Source organism: Rattus rattus, chromosome 3 (assembly GCF_011064425.1).
Source record: "Rattus rattus isolate New Zealand chromosome 3, Rrattus_CSIRO_v1, whole genome shotgun sequence".
NCBI lineage: Eukaryota > Metazoa > Chordata > Mammalia > Rodentia > Muridae > Rattus > Rattus rattus.
In genome coordinates this window covers 116,666,533-116,687,390 of record NC_046156.1, presented here as the reverse complement: position 1 = coordinate 116,687,390, position 20,858 = coordinate 116,666,533, and the positions used below count along the sequence as shown (strand labels likewise).

Genomic DNA, 20,858 nt, shown 5'->3' with positions numbered 1-20,858 from the left:
CTTTCTAAACCGTCCACATTGGCTGGGCATGCTCCTCAGTTGGTAGAGTGCTCATCTGGCACCAGGGACCTTGGGTTCAGTCCCCAGCACTACATCAACCTCAGAGTGGTGGCGTATGCCTATAGTCTCAGCACTCAGAGCGGGCAACAGCAAGACCAAGAATGCAAGGTCATCTTGAGCAAGTTTGTACCAACCTGGGATGCATGAGCTCTTCAGAAACGACGGTAACGGTGTCGTTTGCCTCAGCACTCTGAGTACTTGCAGGGGTGTGGCAGTCCTGCTCTCTGATGACCAGGTGTCTGCCAGTCACTGGCAGATAGGTTTCTTTCCCTTTTAACCTTAGATACACAGCCTTTCTTATATCTATACTGCTAATTTTAGCTTCACCTTCCAATTTGCAGAACAGCTTTTCAACTTCAAGCTTGTTGTCCATCTACTAATCAGCGTTCTCGGCTCTCTAGCATGGACGCTTGGGCACGTGGCCATCGTTATGGAGTCGTGCTCATTGTTCGTGGGCCTCTGAATCCGCACAGATGCCTCAGAACCAGACTTGCCCGCGTCTTTGAGATGGAATGACTGTTGAGAAAAGTCCAGGGGAGAATAGTTCACACACATGCACATGGAGAAGGCCACCAGGAATATCGCTGCAGCACACGCCTGTGTAACTTGCACGGCCATCAGCACTGGAGCCTCTGTGTGGCCATGCTATGCTCCTGGTACCTGGCAGGTAAGGCAAGCAAGGCAGGGCCATAGAACACCACACACCGTCTAAGACACAGCCAGAGTGAAGATGGCAGCTGCGAAGAGACACCAACTGATGTGATTATAGAAAGAGTGGGGATATGTTCTGTGGAGGTACGAGGAAAGGGGATGCCTCTGTGGGCCCATGCTGAGGCATCCCTTCCCCCGAGGGACCAGCCACAGGATGGCATAGTATAGAATAGAGTTTCAGGGCTTGGGGAGCGGAGTTAAGAGGGTAATAGGGGCAGAGAGAGAGAGAGAGGAGAGAGAGAGAGAGAGAGAGAGAGAGAGAGAGAGAGAGAGGAGAGAAGAAGAAGGAGGAGGAGGAGGAGGAAGAAGAGGAGGAGGAAGAGGAGGAGGAAGAGGAGGAAGAGGAGGAGGAGGAGGAGGAGGAGGAGGAGGAGGAAGGAAGAGGAGGAGGAGGAGAGGCCAGCCATGAACAAGAGGAGAGCGTGGGGGGAGGGAGGTGTAGGGGAATGGGGAGAGAGGGACAGAGAAGAAAGAGAGAACAGAAGAGCAAGAGAGTGAGGAGGGGGCAAGCAGCCCCTTTTACAGTGTCAGGCACACCTGGCTGTTGCCAGGTAACTGTGGGGTGGAGCTTAGACAGAATGCTAACACCAACAGTGATGTAGCAACTCTGAACACACAGGGCTGCTGCTTCCTATGGGAGAAGTCATGGTGCAAATGCACGGAGAAAGGTGTGAAACGAGCTTGGAAAATGGGCTCAACCAGAGAAATAATATAAGTAATTAAAGACTGGATTAAAGACAAAAATAAATCTAACTCAAGTTGTCGACAAACTATTTAACAGGAACATGGCCTTAAGCTTGTATTTTAAATCATTTCCTTAATGCTAAGTTTATGGGATGCTAGAGAGAGCGTTTAGTGGTTAAGAGCACAAACTCCTCTTGGAGAGGACCCAAGTTCGGTTCCAAGCACCCACATATCGTAGCTCACAACCGCCTTCCTGGATACCAGGAATACACATTTTGCATAGACAGGCAGACATTCAGGCAAGGCACACATACATACAAAATTAAAGTATATAATTTTTTAAAAAAATAGATAAAACACTAAATTTAAAACAATAGTCCATGTTAGGAAACTAGGTACAGGAAAAGGGCTGGGACATGGTCCACCTGAGGTGTCCCCTGTGCTCTTGTGAAGGTTTGGGATCAGGGGCCAAGCCACCACACATCGTCTCCTGTCTCCAGTCTTCCTTTCCTTGTACTTACTGAGCTCTGGTCCATGTGCATTTCTGCTTCACCTTATGGAACTGAACACTAAACACACGAATCTCTAATGAGCAAGGCAAGAAACAAGGAGACCAGAAGTCCCTCAGATTATTGGGGGAACCAGTTTCTTTTTCTTTTTCTTTTTCTTTTTCAGCCTTAAAATGCATCCTTTATTTTTCATTTTGATGTAAATAACTCATTTACATACATTGACCTTTCTGACAAAAATCATACCTAAAAAAAGTCTCAAGAAATGTATGTTCTACTTTTCTTTTTTCTTTTTTTCTCCATCTTTATTTCATTGGGTATTTCTTATTTACATTTCAATTGTTATTCCCTTTCCCAGTTTCCAGGCCAACATCCCCTAATCCTTCCCCTTCCCCTTCCCCTTCCATATGGGTGTTCCCTCCCCATCTTCCCCCCATTACCACCCTCCCCCAACAATCACATTTACTGGGGGTTCAGTCTTGGCAGGACCAAGGGCTTCACCTTCCACTGGTGTTCTTAGTAGGCTATTCATTGCTACCTATGCGGTTGGAGTCCAGGGTCAGTCCAAGTATAGTCTTTGGGTAGTGACTTAGTCCCTGGAAGCTCTGGTTGCTTGGCATTGTTGTTCATATGGGGTCTCGAGCCCCTTCAAGCTCTTCCAGTCCTTTCTCTGATTCCTTCAACAGTGGTCCCATTCTCAGTTCAGTGATTTAATGATGGCATTCGCCTATGTATTTGCTGTATTCTTGCTGTGTCTCTCAGGAGAGATCTACATCCGGTTCCTGTCAGCCTGCACTTCTTTGCTTCATCCATCTTATCTAGTTTGGTGGCTGTATATGTATGGGCCATATGTGGGGCAGGCTCTGAATGGGCGTTCCTTCTGCCTCTGTTCTAAACTTTGCCTCCCTATTCCCTCCCAAGGGTATTCTTGTTCCCCTTTTAAAGAAGGAGTAAAACATTCGCATTTTGGTCATCCTTCTTGAGTTTCATGTGTTCTGTGCACCTAGGGTAATTCGAGCATATAATATCCACTTATCAATGAGTTCATACCATGTTTATTTTTTTCTGTGATTGGGTTAGCTCACTCAGGATGATATTTTCCAGTTCCATCCATTTGCCTATGAATTTCATAAAGTCATTGTTTTTGATAGCTGAGTAATATTCCATTGTGTAGATGTACCACATTTTCTGCATCCATTCCTCTGTTGAAGGGCATCTGGGTTCTCTCCAGCTTCTGGCTATTATAAATAAGGCTGCTATGAACATAGTGGAGCACTTGTCTTTGTTATATGTTGGGGCATCTTTTGGGTATATGCCCAAGAGAGGTATAGCTGGGTCCTCAGGCTGTTCAATGTCCAATTTTCTGAGGAACCTCCAGACTGATTTCCATTGTTTTTCTAGTGGAAGGGATATGATGAAGTATAGACGTTGAGAGGGGGGCGGGGTGGGGGGAGGTATTCTGGCAATTTAGAAGACATCGCTAAGAGACAGTGTCTCTGTACATTGTCCCCATGGGGAGGATGGCTTAATCTTTTTCTTGATAAAATTATTATACTTATTTATTTTAAAAATCAGCTATGTATGTAGAAAACAATTGTCTGTGTGTTAGGTGTAGCTTAAAAAAACAAAGTGTAAACACAGCTTATTGATCTATCTTTCGATGCAGATGCCCAGAGGCAGGTGTCCCTGTAATACATGTTTGTCAGTGAACAGAGTGTATGCATTTGTTGGGGGGGGGGTTGCTCACCTCAAAAGACAAAGTGTAGAGGACACACTGCAGGATAGCTTACATTTTTCACTTCTTATAGGAAATCAATAAAAACAAACCAGCAAGTAGTCCATTGTAGAATTATATCTGGTGATGACAGGCTCACAAATCTTCAGTGAGTTACTATACTCACTAATATTCATTACACGAGACACTCCATTAAATGTGTTCCTATTGATAACCATTCACATTTTAGCTTCGGGTTGTTTGCAACAACAAGCAATTTATTTTGGAAGTCTGGACTTTCATAATTAGCCTTCCCACAAAGATGGATGGGGCTTTAGGGTGAGGAAAGAGTTAGATAGATACCCCTCCTCTCCTGACTTTGGAGGGAACTGGGTGTGGAATGAAATGTAGTTCCTTCCACAAATCCCAGACTGATGCCAGTCAGTTAACTACCCAGCACCGATGCTCCCCAATCCTGTGCTGTAGCTGCTATTCCAGTACACCTTGCAGAAATGCTGGGGCAGGGGGTGGGCGGGTCCTACTCCTGTTCCCCTGGGTCATGCTCACCCTCTGTAAGGGAGCTGCTTTCTTACTGGATCCTCACTGAAGAAGAGATTAATCCACTCTGGAGATTGGCCTCAGAGAACTGATGGGGTTGAGGACATTTATCCCCAAATGGCGCCTCAGCATCTAAGAAAACAGCACTGAAGAAAAAAGCAGGGCTGGAGGGCGGTGGCACAGATCTTTAATCACAACGCTGGAGGCAGAGGCAGGTCGATCCCTGAATTGAAGGCCAACCTGGCCTGCAGAGTGAATTCTAGGACTGCTACCACAGAGAAACCCTGTCTAGAAACACCAGAGAAGGGGGAAAAGGAAGGGGAAGGGAAGGAGGGAGGGAAGGAGGGAGAGAGGGGGAGGGAAGCAGGACAGGTGTTATACCCCTTAATCTTCTCTTTCTGAGGTCTTAAAACCCACATTTGAGAGGTCTCCACACTATACCTACAGGTCAAAGAGTCCCCATCTCTGAAGACAGAGATACAGAATGGGAACAACCAAGACTTGTTAAGTTTCCCATGCCAACTCCCGCCCATTAGATGGCACCTGCTTCAATCACCATTCTCTCCAATTACACACAACCTCTCCAACTTGACTGAAAACACACAGGTCTGTGTGTAGCTTTCAGGTCTTTATTTCCTTTCCAAGATTCCAGGTTTACATTAAATAAGTTAGTATCTTTTCATGTTAATTTGTCTCATGTTATAAAGGCTTCCGCCGTGACCCTAGCAGGAGGCAAGGGGGAAATGAATATACACACAACACATACACTCCTCTATTTGACACACAACAGCCTGGAGAAAAGGCTGGGCCTTACAGCTTTGGAGAATTTGCTAAGGCCCATCATACACTTGAGTGAAGACCTCCGTGAAGAAAAAGGTAGATGCCCTTCAGGATGACCTTCTACAGCTAACACATAGTGACACTTCTAGAAACTTCTCTAAGGTATGTGACTCTTCAGAGCAGTTCTTTCTTGTTCACCCTCCTGGCCTTCACCCTTTCTCTCACTGTGCCTAGCCTCCACACATCGCAGAGGATTTGAGCACGGGGCATTTGATGTGTGCAGGTTTTCCAAATGGTATTTTGGTAAACACCCTCACTGAAGAGGTGTGCTCCCACACGCGGGGAGAGAAGCTACCTAATTTCAGAACAGAAGCACAGAGAATCCGAACGTTGAGCCTATTAGGGTCTACTGAAAATTACCAACCACAATTAACTGTAATTTTGTGAGACTCAGTTCTTTCCAAGAAGCATCTAACAACTGAGGCAGGCAAACGTCAGCTCTGGGCTTTTACGTGTTGTGTTGAGGACTCGAGCGGTTTTCATCTTCCCACGCTGTCTCGGGCTGGGTGCCCAGAAAGGAAACCCAGGCACCCCATTCCTGGCCTCTGTCTCCCGCACCCTATCCCTTCACAGCCTGTGCTTTACGGGGACTGGAGATTTCCAAAACCTGACCCGATCCCTCCCCAGTTCAGTTCCTTCTACTGCTTTGGGTGGAAGGCTGGTCGCTGTGTTAAAAGGCAGGAACGAAAGTTGCATTTAAACTTTAGGAGCTGCGTCACGGCAGTCTCCTGGAGAAAGCTCCGCCGAACGGGACAGATTCTTTTTGCAACTTGGAGGCGCCGGGCGTGGAGAGGAGGCGGCGCGCGGGGCGGGGGCGCGCGGGGCCGGGGTGCAGGCGGGGACGCGGGGTGACTCGGGCCGGGCCGCTGTAGCACACAGGGGCTCGGTCTCTCGGCTTCAGGCGGAGTCCGGCTGCACTGGGCTGGGAGCGCGGCGGGACGCGAACCGGGAGGCTGGCAGCCCGCGGGCGAGCCGCGCTGGGGGGCCGAGGCCGGGGTCGGGGCCGGGGAGCCCCGAGAGCTGCCGCAGCGGGGTCCCGGGGCCGCGGAGGGGCCATGGCTGCCGGCAGCATCACTTCGCTTCCCGCACTGCCGGAGGACGGCGGCGGCGCCTTCCCACCCGGCCACTTCAAGGACCCCAAGCGGCTCTACTGCAAGAACGGCGGCTTCTTCCTGCGCATCCATCCAGACGGCCGCGTGGACGGCGTCCGGGAGAAGAGCGACCCACACGGTGAGTCGCCACCTCCCACCCGTGCGCATGGTCTACCACACCACACTCTCCCTCGCCCTCGAGGACCTTGGGACACTGAGACCGGGCTCCCCTCAGCCCCTAGACATCATGGACCCTGGGATACAGGAAACAGCTTCATTCCTGTGTCCTCAGGAATAAGGTTTCTGCTCTGCACCTCCTCCCACAACTCCAGGTGGGCTGGCTCCTTAGTCTCTGGTCCCTCAGAGGCCATCTGCTGGATGCCAGGATGCTTCAGGCAGGCGAGGGGTCCGCGGCTCCCGGGGGTTGGGGGTAGGCGTGTCTCAACCAGGCTCGCATCCCGCAGTCACTCAAGGAAACAGAGGCAGGATGAAACCTTGTCCTTAAATTCTGACTTGGTGACTAGAGGGACAGGGCCCTTACTCTCAGAGCTATCACATTCTCCACCCACCCAACAAGAGACTAGCAAACCAACCTGTGGCTTCCTTAGTAAAGCAAGGCAGACCTTGTTTCAGTGTGAAATGCAGATCCCTTTGACAGCACTGAAGTGCGGGGTACCTACCTTGCAGTGGATTGAGGGTGAGATAAGAATTACAGCTTGAATTTTTGAAATAAAAACAGAGCCGGTCATGATATAGGTCAGGAAGCAGTACTGTCCTAACTCAGTAGGCTCGACTGTAAAGGCTTCGAAACATCACCTGCAGTGTTTGCTGTCGCAGATTGGACCCAACCTCCTGAGTCAGATGAAACAGCAGCATCTCGAGTTTCTATTCTTAATGCTTGTCCGGGAACCACGCTTGAAGAGCCATTGGCCCAAGTGGGCTAGTTTAGGTTTAGGTCTCTAAGTATTGGAGGAGAGAGATGACTTGAGTTTTAAAGGTTGCATTCATCATTTTTTAAGGGTTCAGTTGGGGGTCTGACTCTTTTTTTTTTTGGCCTGAGAGAAGGTGTTCCGGGATCCTGAGGTCCATCCAGGAGCTCTGTCTTTAAGATACCCAGGGAATTCTAGTCATTATGTAAAAAACAGAACCCCAGGAACAAAAGGAGCTGCCCTATGAATGTGACATACACTTTGATATTTGCTTAGTATATTTAAAGCATAGTAGGAAATATAACAGAGATAAAATATAAAAGCTGAACATATTAATGGGGATTTTCAACACACCATATGGTCTTTAAACAGGTTTAAAAATACTTATCTCATCGTTTACATTTTTATGGTCAAACCTTATCTGGATTCTTTCCTCTCTTGAAATGTGGCCCGATGTCTTCTGTTGTAACTACTAGCATCACTGCTGTGTCCTCACAACAAAACATCTTACCACTACTTCTTGCTTCCTGAGGCCAGAGCACTAAGAGATTACGTGTCTTTTATTTGTTTCGGGCCTGCTGTAATTTAGAAAACCTTATCAACTGAAAAGATGCTTGAAAGCCGTTATATGAACTAGCACCGGTTCTCTATTCTGTAGAGTAGAAAGGTGTGCTTTTTGTCTCTGGGATTCCTCTGCTGTTGGCTTAGCTGCTAGGACAAGCTCATACGCACCACAGGTGGTTTCATTCTTTCCTGAAGCACACGTTGTTTGAAGAGCTTGTGTCACGACCAGGGACAGACCGGGGGCAGACCAGGGGCAGACCAGGGGCAGAGAAATATCTTCTAGGGTCTGGTTGGGACTTTACCTGATGCTTTTGTTTTTTAATGCTGTCTTGAGTTGCAGAATTATTTTTTCTTTGAAGCCTTCTGCCTTATAATTAGACAAAGGTAAGTGGGGAAAAAATTCTGAATTGCATAATATACTGCCACCTTGTAAAAACAGCTGTGCATTCTTCCTAAATATCAAGTGGGCTTTCATTGTTGTTGTTGTTGCTGCTGTTGTTCTCCTCCTCCTCCTCCTCCTCCTCCTCCTCTTCTTCCTCTTCTTCCTCCTCTTCCTCCTCCTCCTCCTCCTCCTCTTCCTCTTCTCCCTCCTCTTCCTCCTCCTCTTCCTCCTTCCTCCTCCTCCTTTTCTCCTCTTCCTCCTCCTCCCTTTCTCCTCTTCCTCCTCCTTCTCTTCTTCTCCTCCTCCTCCTCTTCTCCTCCTCCTCCTCCTCTTTTCCTCCTCCTCCTCCCCCTCTTTTCCTCCTCCTCCTCCTCCTTTTCTCCTCTTTTTTATTCTCCTCCTCTTCCTTCTCTTTCTCCTCCTCGTTTTGTGGTAGGGCCTCTATGTAGCCAAGGCTGGTTTCAAACTTGAGAGGCCTCAGCCTCCTGCCTGAGTGCTGGGATTGGAGGTCATTTGCCATCATACACAACTTAGTCTGTAATTTTACTTAAAATTTATTTTTTGGTTTTATTTTACTTTACATGTGTGAGTGTTTGGCCTGCTTGTATTCGTGTGCAGCACCTGCATGCAGTGCCTGTGGAGGTCAAAAAAGGGCATTGGATTTCCTGGAACTGGAATTAGGATTATTGGGGGCCATCATCATGTGGGTGCTGGGATCTGAACCTCTTAAAGAGGAGTGAATGCTCTTAACTGCTGAGCCATCTCTCCACCCCACCCCACCCCCTAACTTTGTAATCTACAATGAGTGCTTCTCAAATGGACTAATTTGGCAACTGTTAGAGACTTTTGTAGACATCATAGCCTAAAAAGGCACTTCCCATATTTAGTGAAGGAACTCTTGGTGTTTAATAGGACGTGCTCCTGGTGTTTAGTGAGTGACATTCCTGGTTATTTAGTGGGGAACCCTCCTGTGTGTTTAGTGGGGGAGTCCTCCTGGGAGAAACTCCTGGGTATTTAATGTGGGACACTCCTGGGTTTTAGTGGGGATGCACTATTGGATGTTTGATGGGGGCTACTCCTGTGAGGGTATACTCCTGGGTGTTTAGTGGGCAACATTCATGGGTGTTTATTTGCAGGTATTCCTGTGTCTCTAGTGATGAACTCTCCTGGGCTTTAATGGGGTGGGGGCAATCCTGGGTGTTTAGTGGGGGTACTCCTGGGTTTTCAATGGGTAGGGGCCTGAAATGTTAAACATTGCTGTACTCAGGAGGTGCACCCCAACTAAACCATTTTAGAACTAGGAAACTTCCCACCTTCATCATTAGCGAAGACAGATGCTTGTAGTCTGGAGGAGAATAACTAACTCATCCAGATCTTTGCCAACAACCAACTCATTCAGAGTTGACAAAAACGCCAACCTAGATCACTTTTGTGTAGTCTTACGTGGACATAACTGTATGTACAGCATGTTTTCTGAGCATGTGGGAAGCATACCGATGGTCCAGCAGATCATGATGAGGCTGAAGGGTGGACAAAGAGGCAGCGTCACCTCAACTGGACCCTTCCCCAGACAGACCAAGAAATAAGAGTGGTCCGGATCCTTGAGGTGTCCACTTGACCCCAAACTATATCACCCACGATTTATTCCTTCCTGTTTAGATCTCTTCCAAGGTGCAGAGAGCTCTGACAGGCACACACGATCCGACAGCGTCTGTACAGGCTGCTGTTAATGTTAGCTAGGGAGAAGCTGAAATCAGGACAGAGGAGGGAGCCAATCTAAGAAAACTCCTCCATATGATCAGGCTGTGGCCCAGTGCTTCTCAACCTTCCTAACATCACAACCCCAACCATAAAACTATCTTCATTCCTACTTTGTAACTATGATTTTGCTACTTTTGTGAATATAACGTAAATATTTTTGGAGACCGAGGTTTACCAAAGGGGTCACGACCGGCAGGTTGAAAACCGTAGATTTAGGCAGCTTTAGATGGGCGAGGGGTCAGCTCATTGTGGTTGGTACCATCCTGAGCTGGTGGTCCTGGGTTCTATAAGAAAACATGCTGAGCATGCCACAGGGAGTAAGCCAGTTTAGCAGCACCCTTCCATGACTTCAGCATCAGCTCTTGCCTCCAGTCTCCAACCCAGTTTAAGTTTCTGCCTTGGCTTCTCACAATGGACTGTGATCCAGGATCTGTAACCCAAATATAACCCCCCCCCCAAGTCATGGTGTTTCATCATAGCAATAGAAACCCTAACCAAGACAGTGACTGAATGAAATCCTGAGTGCCATGGAGCATGCTTTGAAGACTGTGATCTACACAGTGGGTGCTGGGTAGGTGTGGAGTACAGTTCAGCTACAAGAAAATGAGCAAGGTAAGGATGGGTGTGGAATGTCCTGGTAAGGAGGCCAGAGAGGACAACCAAACCTAGGGGCTTCCAGGTTCTCAGTGGTGCCTGCCTCCTAGCTGTCCCCCAAGCTCTTTTCACTCGGGGGCCTATTATCTGGACCTTTTCACTAGAAGGCCTAGGAGATCTTTATTTAACATGAGAGCTATGATAAAGCAAGGTGCTGCAAGAGGCCACAATCAAAAGGTCACAATCTGCTTCTCCTGTCCATGTGCTGCGCACACACCTTCCTTTCGGCATCCTTGATTTTGATCTCAGTAGCCTCTTCTGATGACCCTGGGGATGGGCTGCATTGGGTGTCTGCTCTAAAGCCTTAAGCAGGGGTTCACGTGAAATGTTCCAGGAGAAGGAACATTTTTTATCCCAAGCAGCATGTAAGGCATGTGGAGGAGTGTGAGATGTGGGCTGCTTGTGGACATGCTAGCATTAAATCTATTCCAGATGCTTTTATTTAGGGGAAATGAGGGTAATTAGAAATGCTGGACCTACCCTGAGTTTCTTCTGACTACTCATTGGTCACAATTCTCTGCTCCCAGGCATTGGGGGACCTGAGATCGACAGAGGTTGATGGTTAGCCCACACCCACAAGGAGTGGGGATGACAGCCAGGTCAACCTGCCTCCCATACTCTTTGCCACTCGACACATTCCACAGGGCTCCAAAAATAAAAACATGGATTGTGAAATCCACAGATCTCATTTTGTAGAAGCTCAGAAAAGTAGCCAGTGGCCTGAGTTACCCTCCTGATTCACCCTCCTGACCCAGCTTCTTGCCCACTTAGCTGGCCTGCAAGGCCTCCCTCTACAGCCTCCTTGCCCTCTCCCATTGCGTGGTCGTGGTACCTTCTGGATACCTGTGGCTTATCTTCCTCAGTTTCTGGACACTGAGGCCAGATGCTTTGAGGGCTCTGTGAGCCACTCTTGCTGTTTTGTGAGAGTTCTGGACAAAGTAGGCTTAGCTTTTCCATTGCCCCATGTAAATGCAGCCATTCATTTAATGGTTCTTGATGCTTTGGCCCTCCCCTCCTCTGGTCATATCTGGCAAGTTGTTCCTGCCAATTTGCCTCAATAAGCATGGTATTTACTGTAATACTGTTTGTGTGCAGTAAACAAGTGAGGTCAGACTCTCAGCTCATTAATCCTGGAAATCATGCAATCTGTAACAGCAATGAAAGGACAATTCATGAGTCACAGATATTACCACACCTTAGGAGTCTTTAAAGATGAGCTTCATGCCAAGTGACATCAGCCCGAAGGAGGCAATAGCCCCCTCATGATGTGCCCTGAGGGCTTTTGTTGGATTTGTACAACATCCGTTATGTAACCAGACTTTTGACACGATGACAGTCTGAGTAGTTTCTGATTTATGTCACGGGACATAGACAGACATCATTTTAAAGTTCAATTTGAAAAGCCAATCTTGTAGATACAACAAACAAACTACAACCAAGCCTATAACAAGTGAAGGTTCACGGTGATGCTGTCGAGTTGTCCCTGGTGGGCTAGCGGAGGCTTGTAGGGTCGGTCTCTGGCTGTGGGAAACTGCTCTCCGCTCACAGGAGAGTCTGACAGTCGGATGGTGACTACATGTGTTGGGAGTCTTCTCAATCTTTTCCCAAGTCCTGCCTTTGTTGGTCTTCCCAACAGTCTTCCGAGGCCTCTTTGGCCTGAAGCACACATCTGTAAGAAGGCTGGCCATCAAATGAGCACATCTGGGGCACACAGCTTAACCTCATTAGCATAGTCCGTCCAAACAAGTCTTTGGGTGGCTTTTGTTTGTTTGTTTGTTTTTGAGCTTTCTGTGTTTTAATGTCAAGAATCCAGTCTTGTACTTTTGTCATCACTAAGCACTGTGTGTGTGTGTGTGTGTGTGTGTTTCTTATTTTTAGCAACATAATTATGCAGAGAGCCCAGTGTTGCTGCATATGCTTGGCAATGACAATATCCACACAAGATTTGCCTTCACATATGCTATGTAAAGGTTATGATGATCTCATGGAAACAGACAGACATCTCACCAAGTGGGGAACTGTTGGTTGGTCAGGCAGAAAAAGGTATTAGCACAGGGGTTTGAGATGTGATCTCAAACACAGCAGTACAATCCTGGGAGCCATCTACAAAGTTCCAATTTTTTAATTATTCCATTGTAATAGCTTTGGGCCACGAAGGCTCACAGTTTAAGGCTAGTTCATTAGCACATCAAATACTGTCTTAGGCTTGGCTCATATTGAAGCTGTTTATCCACTTATCCATGAGTGGCTCTTATCTTGGAAGCATAATATTATTTCAAGTCACACAAAATGGTGTTCAAGTTGTACAAGATGGTTTCACTTATGCTTGTAACAAGTGAGAAATAATTCTTATACCATGGAACTCTAGCCAAGCATGAGACAGCTAAAATTCTGTGTGATTTGAGATGGTTGACTCTTATGCCTACCATTAGATCAGCATAATGATCTGCCTCTCAAAGCTCTTTTTAATAATTGTGGCCAGACCTTCTAAGTTGTGTTGTTGTGTGCTTCTGGAACATAGGAGAAGTTGAGAGCAGGTTGGGAGTTCCCTTTTGAGCCATGGACTGTGGCTCTTAGAAGCCAGACTGGACTGCTCTTAACCCCTGTCAGATTATTTTTAGTCAGAAGAAATGCAGGAACAGCAAGCCAGTATTCAGTGTTTAACTTATGTCTCATCCTAGTAGACCTCTGTGTCGCTTCCTACTCAAGGTGACTTATCCGTTGTAACCTTGCTGCTTGCCCACTTACTCATAGTAACCTAGAATGTGTGTGTGTGTGTGTGTGTGTGTGTGTGTGTGTGTGTGTGTGCCTTTTCAAAGGGTTATTGATCCCCAGTTGACCTCCAGCTTGAATCGTCCAGTAGAATTCCTCAGTAAAATTCCCAGGTTTTAAGGGTATTGTGGAGATTAATAGATGAAGAAAAACAGGTCAAAACCAGGGTTATGTCCCAGGTGTAATTGAACCATTAAAGAATTACCTTTATTTAATTCATAGTTATATTAATTTATAATACAAGCTTATGATTACGAATTCAAATTATACCTACTCCTGAAATGGATTTTTTTTTTGTTTTTTTGTTTTTTTAAAGAGAGATGTGTACAGAGGCGTAATGTTCTGGCTGGGTTCTGAGAGATTACTATTCAGGCCCTGTGAGAAGACGCTGAGACTCATGGGAGGATCCTAGGCATCTCTGTGAGATGAGCTAACTCAGTACACCCTGAGTGTTTGGGGATGACAGAGCAGTCTCCGGGGACATGTGCTCAGCGGGGCTCACAGGCTGGTGTATGCTCAGACACTTGCTTAGACTTCACTCAAGGTAATTCTATCTAACGATGCCGCATTAGGGGAATCTAGGACATCCGGAGGCTTTCCTTTCTTTCTTTCCTTTTTAAAGGATAACCAAGGGAAAGATGAATCATTTTTCAGTAAAAAACGAACCATATGTGCATGTATGTCTGTCTTGTCACTGAATGGTGGGTGTATGTGTGTGTGTTTGTGTGTGTGTGTGTGTGTGTGTGTGTGTGTGTGTGTTGTGTGACAGTACATGCACACTGAGGTCAGAAGAGGGAGTCAGGTCTATCAGAGCTGGAGTTACAGATGGGCTGGGGGCTGAGCTTTGGCCTCTGTAAGAGTAGCATGAACTCTTACTCACCAAGATCTCTCTCTCTCTCTCTCTCTCTCTCTCTCTCTCTCTCTCTCTCTCTCTCTCTCTCTCTCTCTCTCAGCCCCAGTGCTTTGTTTTGTTTGAAACAAGAATCTTACTCTGAAGCACACACTGTTCTGGAACCCTTCGTGATCCCCCTGTCTCAGCCTCCAAGTGCTGGGATTACTGTCGAGAGCTACCATGGCCTGCAGCATTTAGGATTTTTTTTTTAATTATGCACTGTGGGATTAATTTTCCTCAGGGTTCTGAGAGCCATTGATTCTTTCTCAGTGATTCAAACCCAGAGGTCCATTATTTCCTTTGATTTTACTTGCTTCCCATTTTGTAAAATGCTTTGAAGCTCACCCTGGCCCTAGGATTCTATGCCAATCACTGGGAAACTATCTTCCGGTTTAGTCGTGTAGCTTCTCCCCCTCCCCCTCCCCTGTCTTCCCCCTCCCCTCCCCTCCCCCTTCCTTCCCCTCCCCCTACTTTCTGTGTAAGTTCTAGAATTTCTTCAGCAGGTCCTTTTCAGTCTCTTGCCATTCTCTGCCCCTGTGTTTCCACTGTTCTAAGGACAGGCTCTCTGCCATAGCCACAGAATGGCGTGTCACTAGCTCACAGTGGTCCCTTATCCTACCAAGTTTGCATGGCTTTTGAGCAGAGGCCAGAGACTGCCTTTCCCTTTCCTCATTACCTCTGCACACATGTTCACACCTGGTTCTGCCTCCCAGTCTTTGGGGTTCTTGTTTGCCCTCCTCTTGGTTCTTCCTGGTGCTTTCTGAAGTATTCATGAGGTCTGTTAGTCTCAAATATGGCTGTGTTAATTTCATTTCTGTTGCTATGTCAAGATACCCGACAAAAAAAGCCACTTAAGGAGAAAAAGGTTATGTTATCTCACAATTACAGGTTAGCAGGGAGATAAAGGTGCCCGGACCTTACAGCAGTAGTCAGATTGCATCCACAGTTGAGCAGAGAGAAGTGAAGCACGAAGGCCTTCTGCTCAGGTCACTTTCCTGACACTGCTACAGTCCAGGACCTAGACCTAGAGAATGGTGGTCCTCAATTTTATGTTCAATCCTCTTACATCAATTAACATAAGCAAGGTAGTCCTCACAGACACATAGACCCATCAGATCTGGACAGTCCTTCACTGAAACTCCCTTCTGTCAATGTAAACTTATCATCCCCATGACGTTCAGCACCTTCTGTCTCTGTCACTTGTGGATATCCCCATGACTGCCGTGCTTGATGCCTTGATGTCGCCAGTGTGGTAGATCCATGTCTTTCCACAGTTGGACTCTCCTAATATAACTTCAGTTCCCCAAAGACTCTTTCTCCTCAATCTCCCTCTAGTACCCTCCTCCCATTCTTACCGTTTTCTAGGAAAATCCAATATATCCTATCTCAGCAGCCCCTGTGACCCCTCTCTGTCTTCCTGAGGAGAGCTTATGGAGTCCATTTTATGGAGTCCTGCCCTACTGTAGAGGCACACTTTTATTTATCCAATGGTTTATGTGTCTGTGTATTGAACTGGATCTGGGAACACTTTGAGGTAAGGAGTGGGTGAGAATTTCTTAATCTACCCTCACTCACAGTGGAGTGAAACACCGTAAAAATGTTTCCTGTGTTAACCATTCATCCAACAAGCTAGCCAGGGCTTTTCACCTGCCTTCCGGCCTCTTGGTCATGCCTCATTCTTAGTTCAGCCAGGCTGACCTTTATAGCTGGAACCCCTGTCTCCTTTCCCTCCCAGCCCAGCTCCCGTGTACCACCCACGACTCAGTCAGTTCTTGGAGTTTTCATTATCTTTACCAGTTGGATGGAGCTGAGAAGGGGTTTTTAAAACACTGAAGTAATCTAGTCACTCAAGGTTCCGTAAGTAGCGCCACATCTTGTGTGTTCTGAGAATCTGAGGTTGAGCTGCTCCTTCGAGTCTCCCTGTGGCTCAGCTGCTGAAATCGGGGTCAATGTGAGGCACATGGGGGTTCAACCAAGCAGCTTATCTCGCTCTGTGTTCCCTTCTCTCCTTCCATTCTTCCTTCCGTTCTTTCTAGCCTTCCCCCTTTCACCATTTTTTAACTTTGAGCTAGACGAGCATTCTGTCCCAGGACTGAATGAGGGCCTGGATGTTAGTAAGCACAATGTGACACGAGAGGGATGTGCAGTGTGAGTTGCCATGGTAGCCCCATGGGTCTTCTACGCAGGCACCTTTCTCATTAGCCCGAGGATGCTCCCACAGAGGGCTTTCTCCCTAGCTCTGGAGGAGAAGCTCCCTGCTTCTATTTGATCTTGAGGCTCAGCTCCAGAACTGCTCCCTAGCCTCTCACAGAGGAAGCCAGCAGATCTGTGCCCAGTGCCAGAATGTTTCCCCATAATCTGAGGAATGCGGGCTGGGGGTGGGGGCTTGCATACTTGACTCAGGCACCTTAAGCTGCTCTTCCTCCAAGTGGCAAACCACAGGTCACTTCATAGAGGAGGGCTGAGGACTGTCTGGCACCCTTGTTGGTGTCCTTTTTGACTGTGAGGAAATGGCACGGATAGCTTCACTCAGATTCCCAAGCCAGTATTCATCACAACAATCTGCAAAACTCTTAGAAGGACCGAGCTTGTGTGACAGTGAGTCAGGCTCTTTGTAATGGGTGTCTGCAGGGGAGGGTGGGGGAGAGAGGGCTGAATAACCACCCCTGAATAACTGTCTCCTCTGCCTCCTCTCCAAGCTGAATCATTATATAAGCAGGAAACAATTCATAGGTTTTGTAATGGCCACTATCCAAACAGGAACCAGAAGAGCATGAAACAGTGCAGCCGTACCTCCATTTAAAGGTTCCCTTTCAAGGGACAGTGAAGGGGTATGGGAGGACAGGCTGCACACTTATAACAATTGTTGGAAAACAAAAATTACCTTGGGGGACATACTACCTGAAGAGCATACTTTGTGTTGAATTAGAAATAAATCTCTCTACTGTATGTAAGTCTTATGTATTTCATATAGTATCTCTGTTTATTTATTTATTTTTGAGACAAGGTTTCTCTGTGTATCTCTGGCTGTCGTGGGATTCGCTCTGTAGACATGTAGACCAGGCTGGCCTTGAACTCAGAGATCTGCCTGTCTCTGCCTCCCAAATGATGAGATTAAGGGTAAGCACCACCATCATCCAGCATATATAGTATCTTTAAAACAATGCCTGGTGCGTGTCTTCTTTCTTCCTTTTTTATTTTTCTATTGTATTTTAATTAAGTTTTAAATTTTCCTTATAGCTATCTCTAACTTTGGTCTCATTTAAAGGGTATGTGTGTGTGCTCGTGTGGGCACAGGATACACATGGCTGTTGCATGAGCGTGTGTATGTTGGGGAAGGTATTATTTACTAACTGGCTGGTGGAGGCTTACGAGGAAAGGCTGCGGTGGTTTTTGTGTGTTCTGCTTAAGTTTGTGCACTTTGCATGGTTGGTCTCTTTCTGTTGCTTTCCAGCTTAACAGAAAATAGATGTTTAAGATCCTTTGTCTAAGTCATGTTTAACCTTTACTCTTTATTTTTTAACTTCGAGCTAGACGAGCATAATAAGGACTCTTAACCTTATTTCTTATTTATTTTTATATCAGTTACTCAAAACCCAGAAATACAGAATGGGAACGTAATTCAAGAGTGATTTGAAGGGCAGTCTTGCTTTGGTTGAGTGTACTAATGCATGAAGAAACAAGCTACAGAAGTTGCTGGAATTAAAGGTGGCAGCAGAAATGCCCTCAGCTGTCAGAGGGCAGGATAGCGAGGCACGTATTGATTTCTGAAGGGTTAATACAAAAGCCGTGATGGACTCATGGATCTGTCCAACCTTGTCAGACAATGGAGTTCCTGCACTGAGATGCAGACTCTCTCCACCCTACAGAAGAGGAAGGGTCAGTTTTCACTGCCGTATCTGAGGCCCATACATTTACTCAGTACTGAACGAACCAATGAAGGAATGAAATTTTTGAGGGCATGCTGCTTTTCCTCTTTAGAAATAGAATTGTTTAACTATCAGGTACAATCCCATGAATCAAGGATCATTCCTCATTTTACAGGTAAGAAAGGATTTTTTTCACCCGAGGCTTTTCAAAGCCACAGTCTCTGTCTATGAGAACAAGCAGTGAATTCTGCCTTCTATAAGTTTCCTGTTTAGAAGACAGGCACATGGCAGAAATGTGAACAGAAGCTGGTTTTGTGGCAGTGAGATCCAGTCTCTGATTTTGCTTGATATATTGAAAAATGCATCCGTGTTCAAGAGCCTGAAAATTAAGAACCAAGGCTCAGGGGCAGGCAGAGAAAAGCTGTTATCCTGAAGGTCCAAGTGACCACATGGCGAAGAGATCATGAGATGAACACATCTTCCAGAAGCAAAGATAGTTTTCTTTGTTGAGGAGAAGTTTGTCTTTTTCCTTCCGTGTTATCTGAGTCTGTAGGGCTGGGTACCTGGGTATACATCCTAGGTCTTGGAAGTCATAACCTTTCTCTTTGGATTGGAGAAACTGCTAAACTAAATTAAATGTGGTGGCTCTATTTTTTAAGATGGTTTGAAGTTGTTCTGGGGTTGTGCTATGCCTAGAGCTAAAGGAAGTCATCTATTCCCCAACCCACCCCCAACCCCCCACCCCAACCCCCCACCCCCAACCCCCACCCCATTTGTTTCCTGCTTTGGCCAGGGCCCACCTTGTTTGTTTAGATGTTGCCTGTACTTGTGTTCTCATGGCAACGGCTGATGCCCATCAAAGCCTAAAGTTTGTATTGCCTGTCCCTTTACAGAGTGTTCACTGATGCTTGGCTCGGGCTACAAGGTTTCCCTGTGTAGCCTTGGCTGCTGTGGATCTCACAGAGATCTACCTGCCTCTGCCTGCCGAGTACTGGATTAAATGTGTATGCCACCACTGCGTAGCTTATTTTGACGTCTTGATTGTGGTGTTTCTGCTGTTCCCACTGTTAGGTCTCGTTTAATATGCTCATGGCTTTTACTCCCCTGCCTTTTAGCCCATGGACAAAGTTGCTATCTCCAGACTGATCTCTTATTAAACACGTTTGTTAATGATCTAATGTCATGTAATACACTGGAAGCACACATTCCTTCTAAATGATATAAAGGATAAAATGGTGATACTGATATATTTTTATCTATGGTTATACCAGGGATTGAACGCTGGGCCCTGTGCATGCGAGAATGGGTTGCCTATTTGTTGTGACAAAATGCCCGATAAGCAGCCACCTGAGGCTTAATTTTGTCTCTCTGTCTGGGGAAGTACAGCCTACCATAGCAAGGAAACCTTATCGAGGTTTCCACTCCAGCTTATGGTTTAAGCAGCAAAAAAGTAAAGCCATTTGCTTACTTGGAGGCTGATTGGGAAAGAATGGTTAGGTCTAAGTCATTGCTATAACCCATAAGGTACCCCTCATCCCCCAGCAGCCTACGTCTTCTAAAGATGCTTTACCCCCTACAGGCTGCACAACCTCCCATGACAGTGTCACCAGTTGGAGACTAAATATTCAAACACATGGGCCTGTGGGGGCATTTGACGTTCGCACCCTGAAATTCTATCTGTGGCTCGCAAAGGCTCACAGCATCTCACGTTGCCAACGTCACCACAGTCTCTCTGTTCCAACATCATTTAAAGGCCCAAAGGCCGAAATGGAGGATTATGCAGAGCAAGGAAAGACTGAACTCCGGCAAGATAAAACCCAGCAGAAAGAACAAACTGTGCCATCCCTGTCTGGTGCCTAGGACTGCAAAGGGCATGGGTGGACCCACCTGTCCTGCTCTGATGCCCAAAGCACATGTCCTTTCTCTTGGCTCTACTTGGTACCTACACCACTTCTCGGTGGATGGCCCACATGCTTGACATCTCGTACTTCCTAGACTCCATTACAGCTAGGCTTCACATGCACAGCTTTACACAGTGGCCTCTTGGCCACCTTATAGGGAATCCGGCCCAGCCTGGCCTCTGTGACTTTCTGGAACTTCAAGTCTCTTTGATCTTATAATTCTTGCATTTTGCAAGTCTGTAAAAACTAGTACCATGTGGTTAAGTTCTGCTGCCATTTCTGTAGCTTGAACTCCTTCTCCACGGCTGTGGTGGCTTTTGTGTGCCTTGTGGGCTGTTGTTGAGAGGGAACCTCTCCACTTGACGGGTATAGTCTCCTGCGTTTTGTCTCAGTGCTGACTACACAGTATCTCCTTGCATTAATCTCTTTAGTGGCCACCACTGCTTTATCCTCAGTACTTCATCCCCTGCTTTAAATCCAGCCACCCTCCTCGTGTGCCAAACTGCATGCATTGCCTGTACATTCTTCCTCACTATAAATCTAGCTAAAAGCATTGAGTAATAACCATATCACAGGCTAGACACTAAACTGCTGTGAAACTTCCTCCTCCAAACAAAGTAGCCCATCAGTTTGGGACCTCTTTTTTAGAATATGGGTATAAGGCAGCAAGATACTTTGCCAGAATGTAACATAAAGGGCCCCTCGTATCCAGTAGAGCCTTGCTCCCCTCTGAAAGTTCACAGACCTCACTTACGATCACTGGGCATGCTGGTTTTCCCCATCTTCATCTGAATGGCTCATTAAGTCTTGCTTTCAGAACTCTGAGACTTCTTCAATCTACAGCCTCAGACACGGCCATATTATACCCACAGCGAGTCCCAGAAGCCGGTGAACCACCCCACCAGGTTTAGCACAAAGAAGACACCACTTTTCTTTCTTTATTCCTTCCTTCCTTCCTTTTTTCCTC

General features: G+C 46.7%; 1 protein-coding gene across 1 annotated transcript in view; it reads left to right on the top strand.

The window, feature by feature from the left end:
* The first annotated feature begins 5,533 nt into the window (after nucleotides 1-5,533).
* Nucleotides 5,534-20,858, top strand: part of Fgf2 (fibroblast growth factor 2) — a 53,302-nt gene continuing 37,977 nt past the window's right edge. Inside the window, exon 1 of the mRNA XM_032898486.1 lies at nucleotides 5,534-6,306. Coding sequence (XP_032754377.1) covers nucleotides 6,132-6,306 — 175 coding nt within the window. The 5' untranslated portion in view covers nucleotides 5,534-6,131. The remainder of the gene's footprint in view (nucleotides 6,307-20,858) is intronic.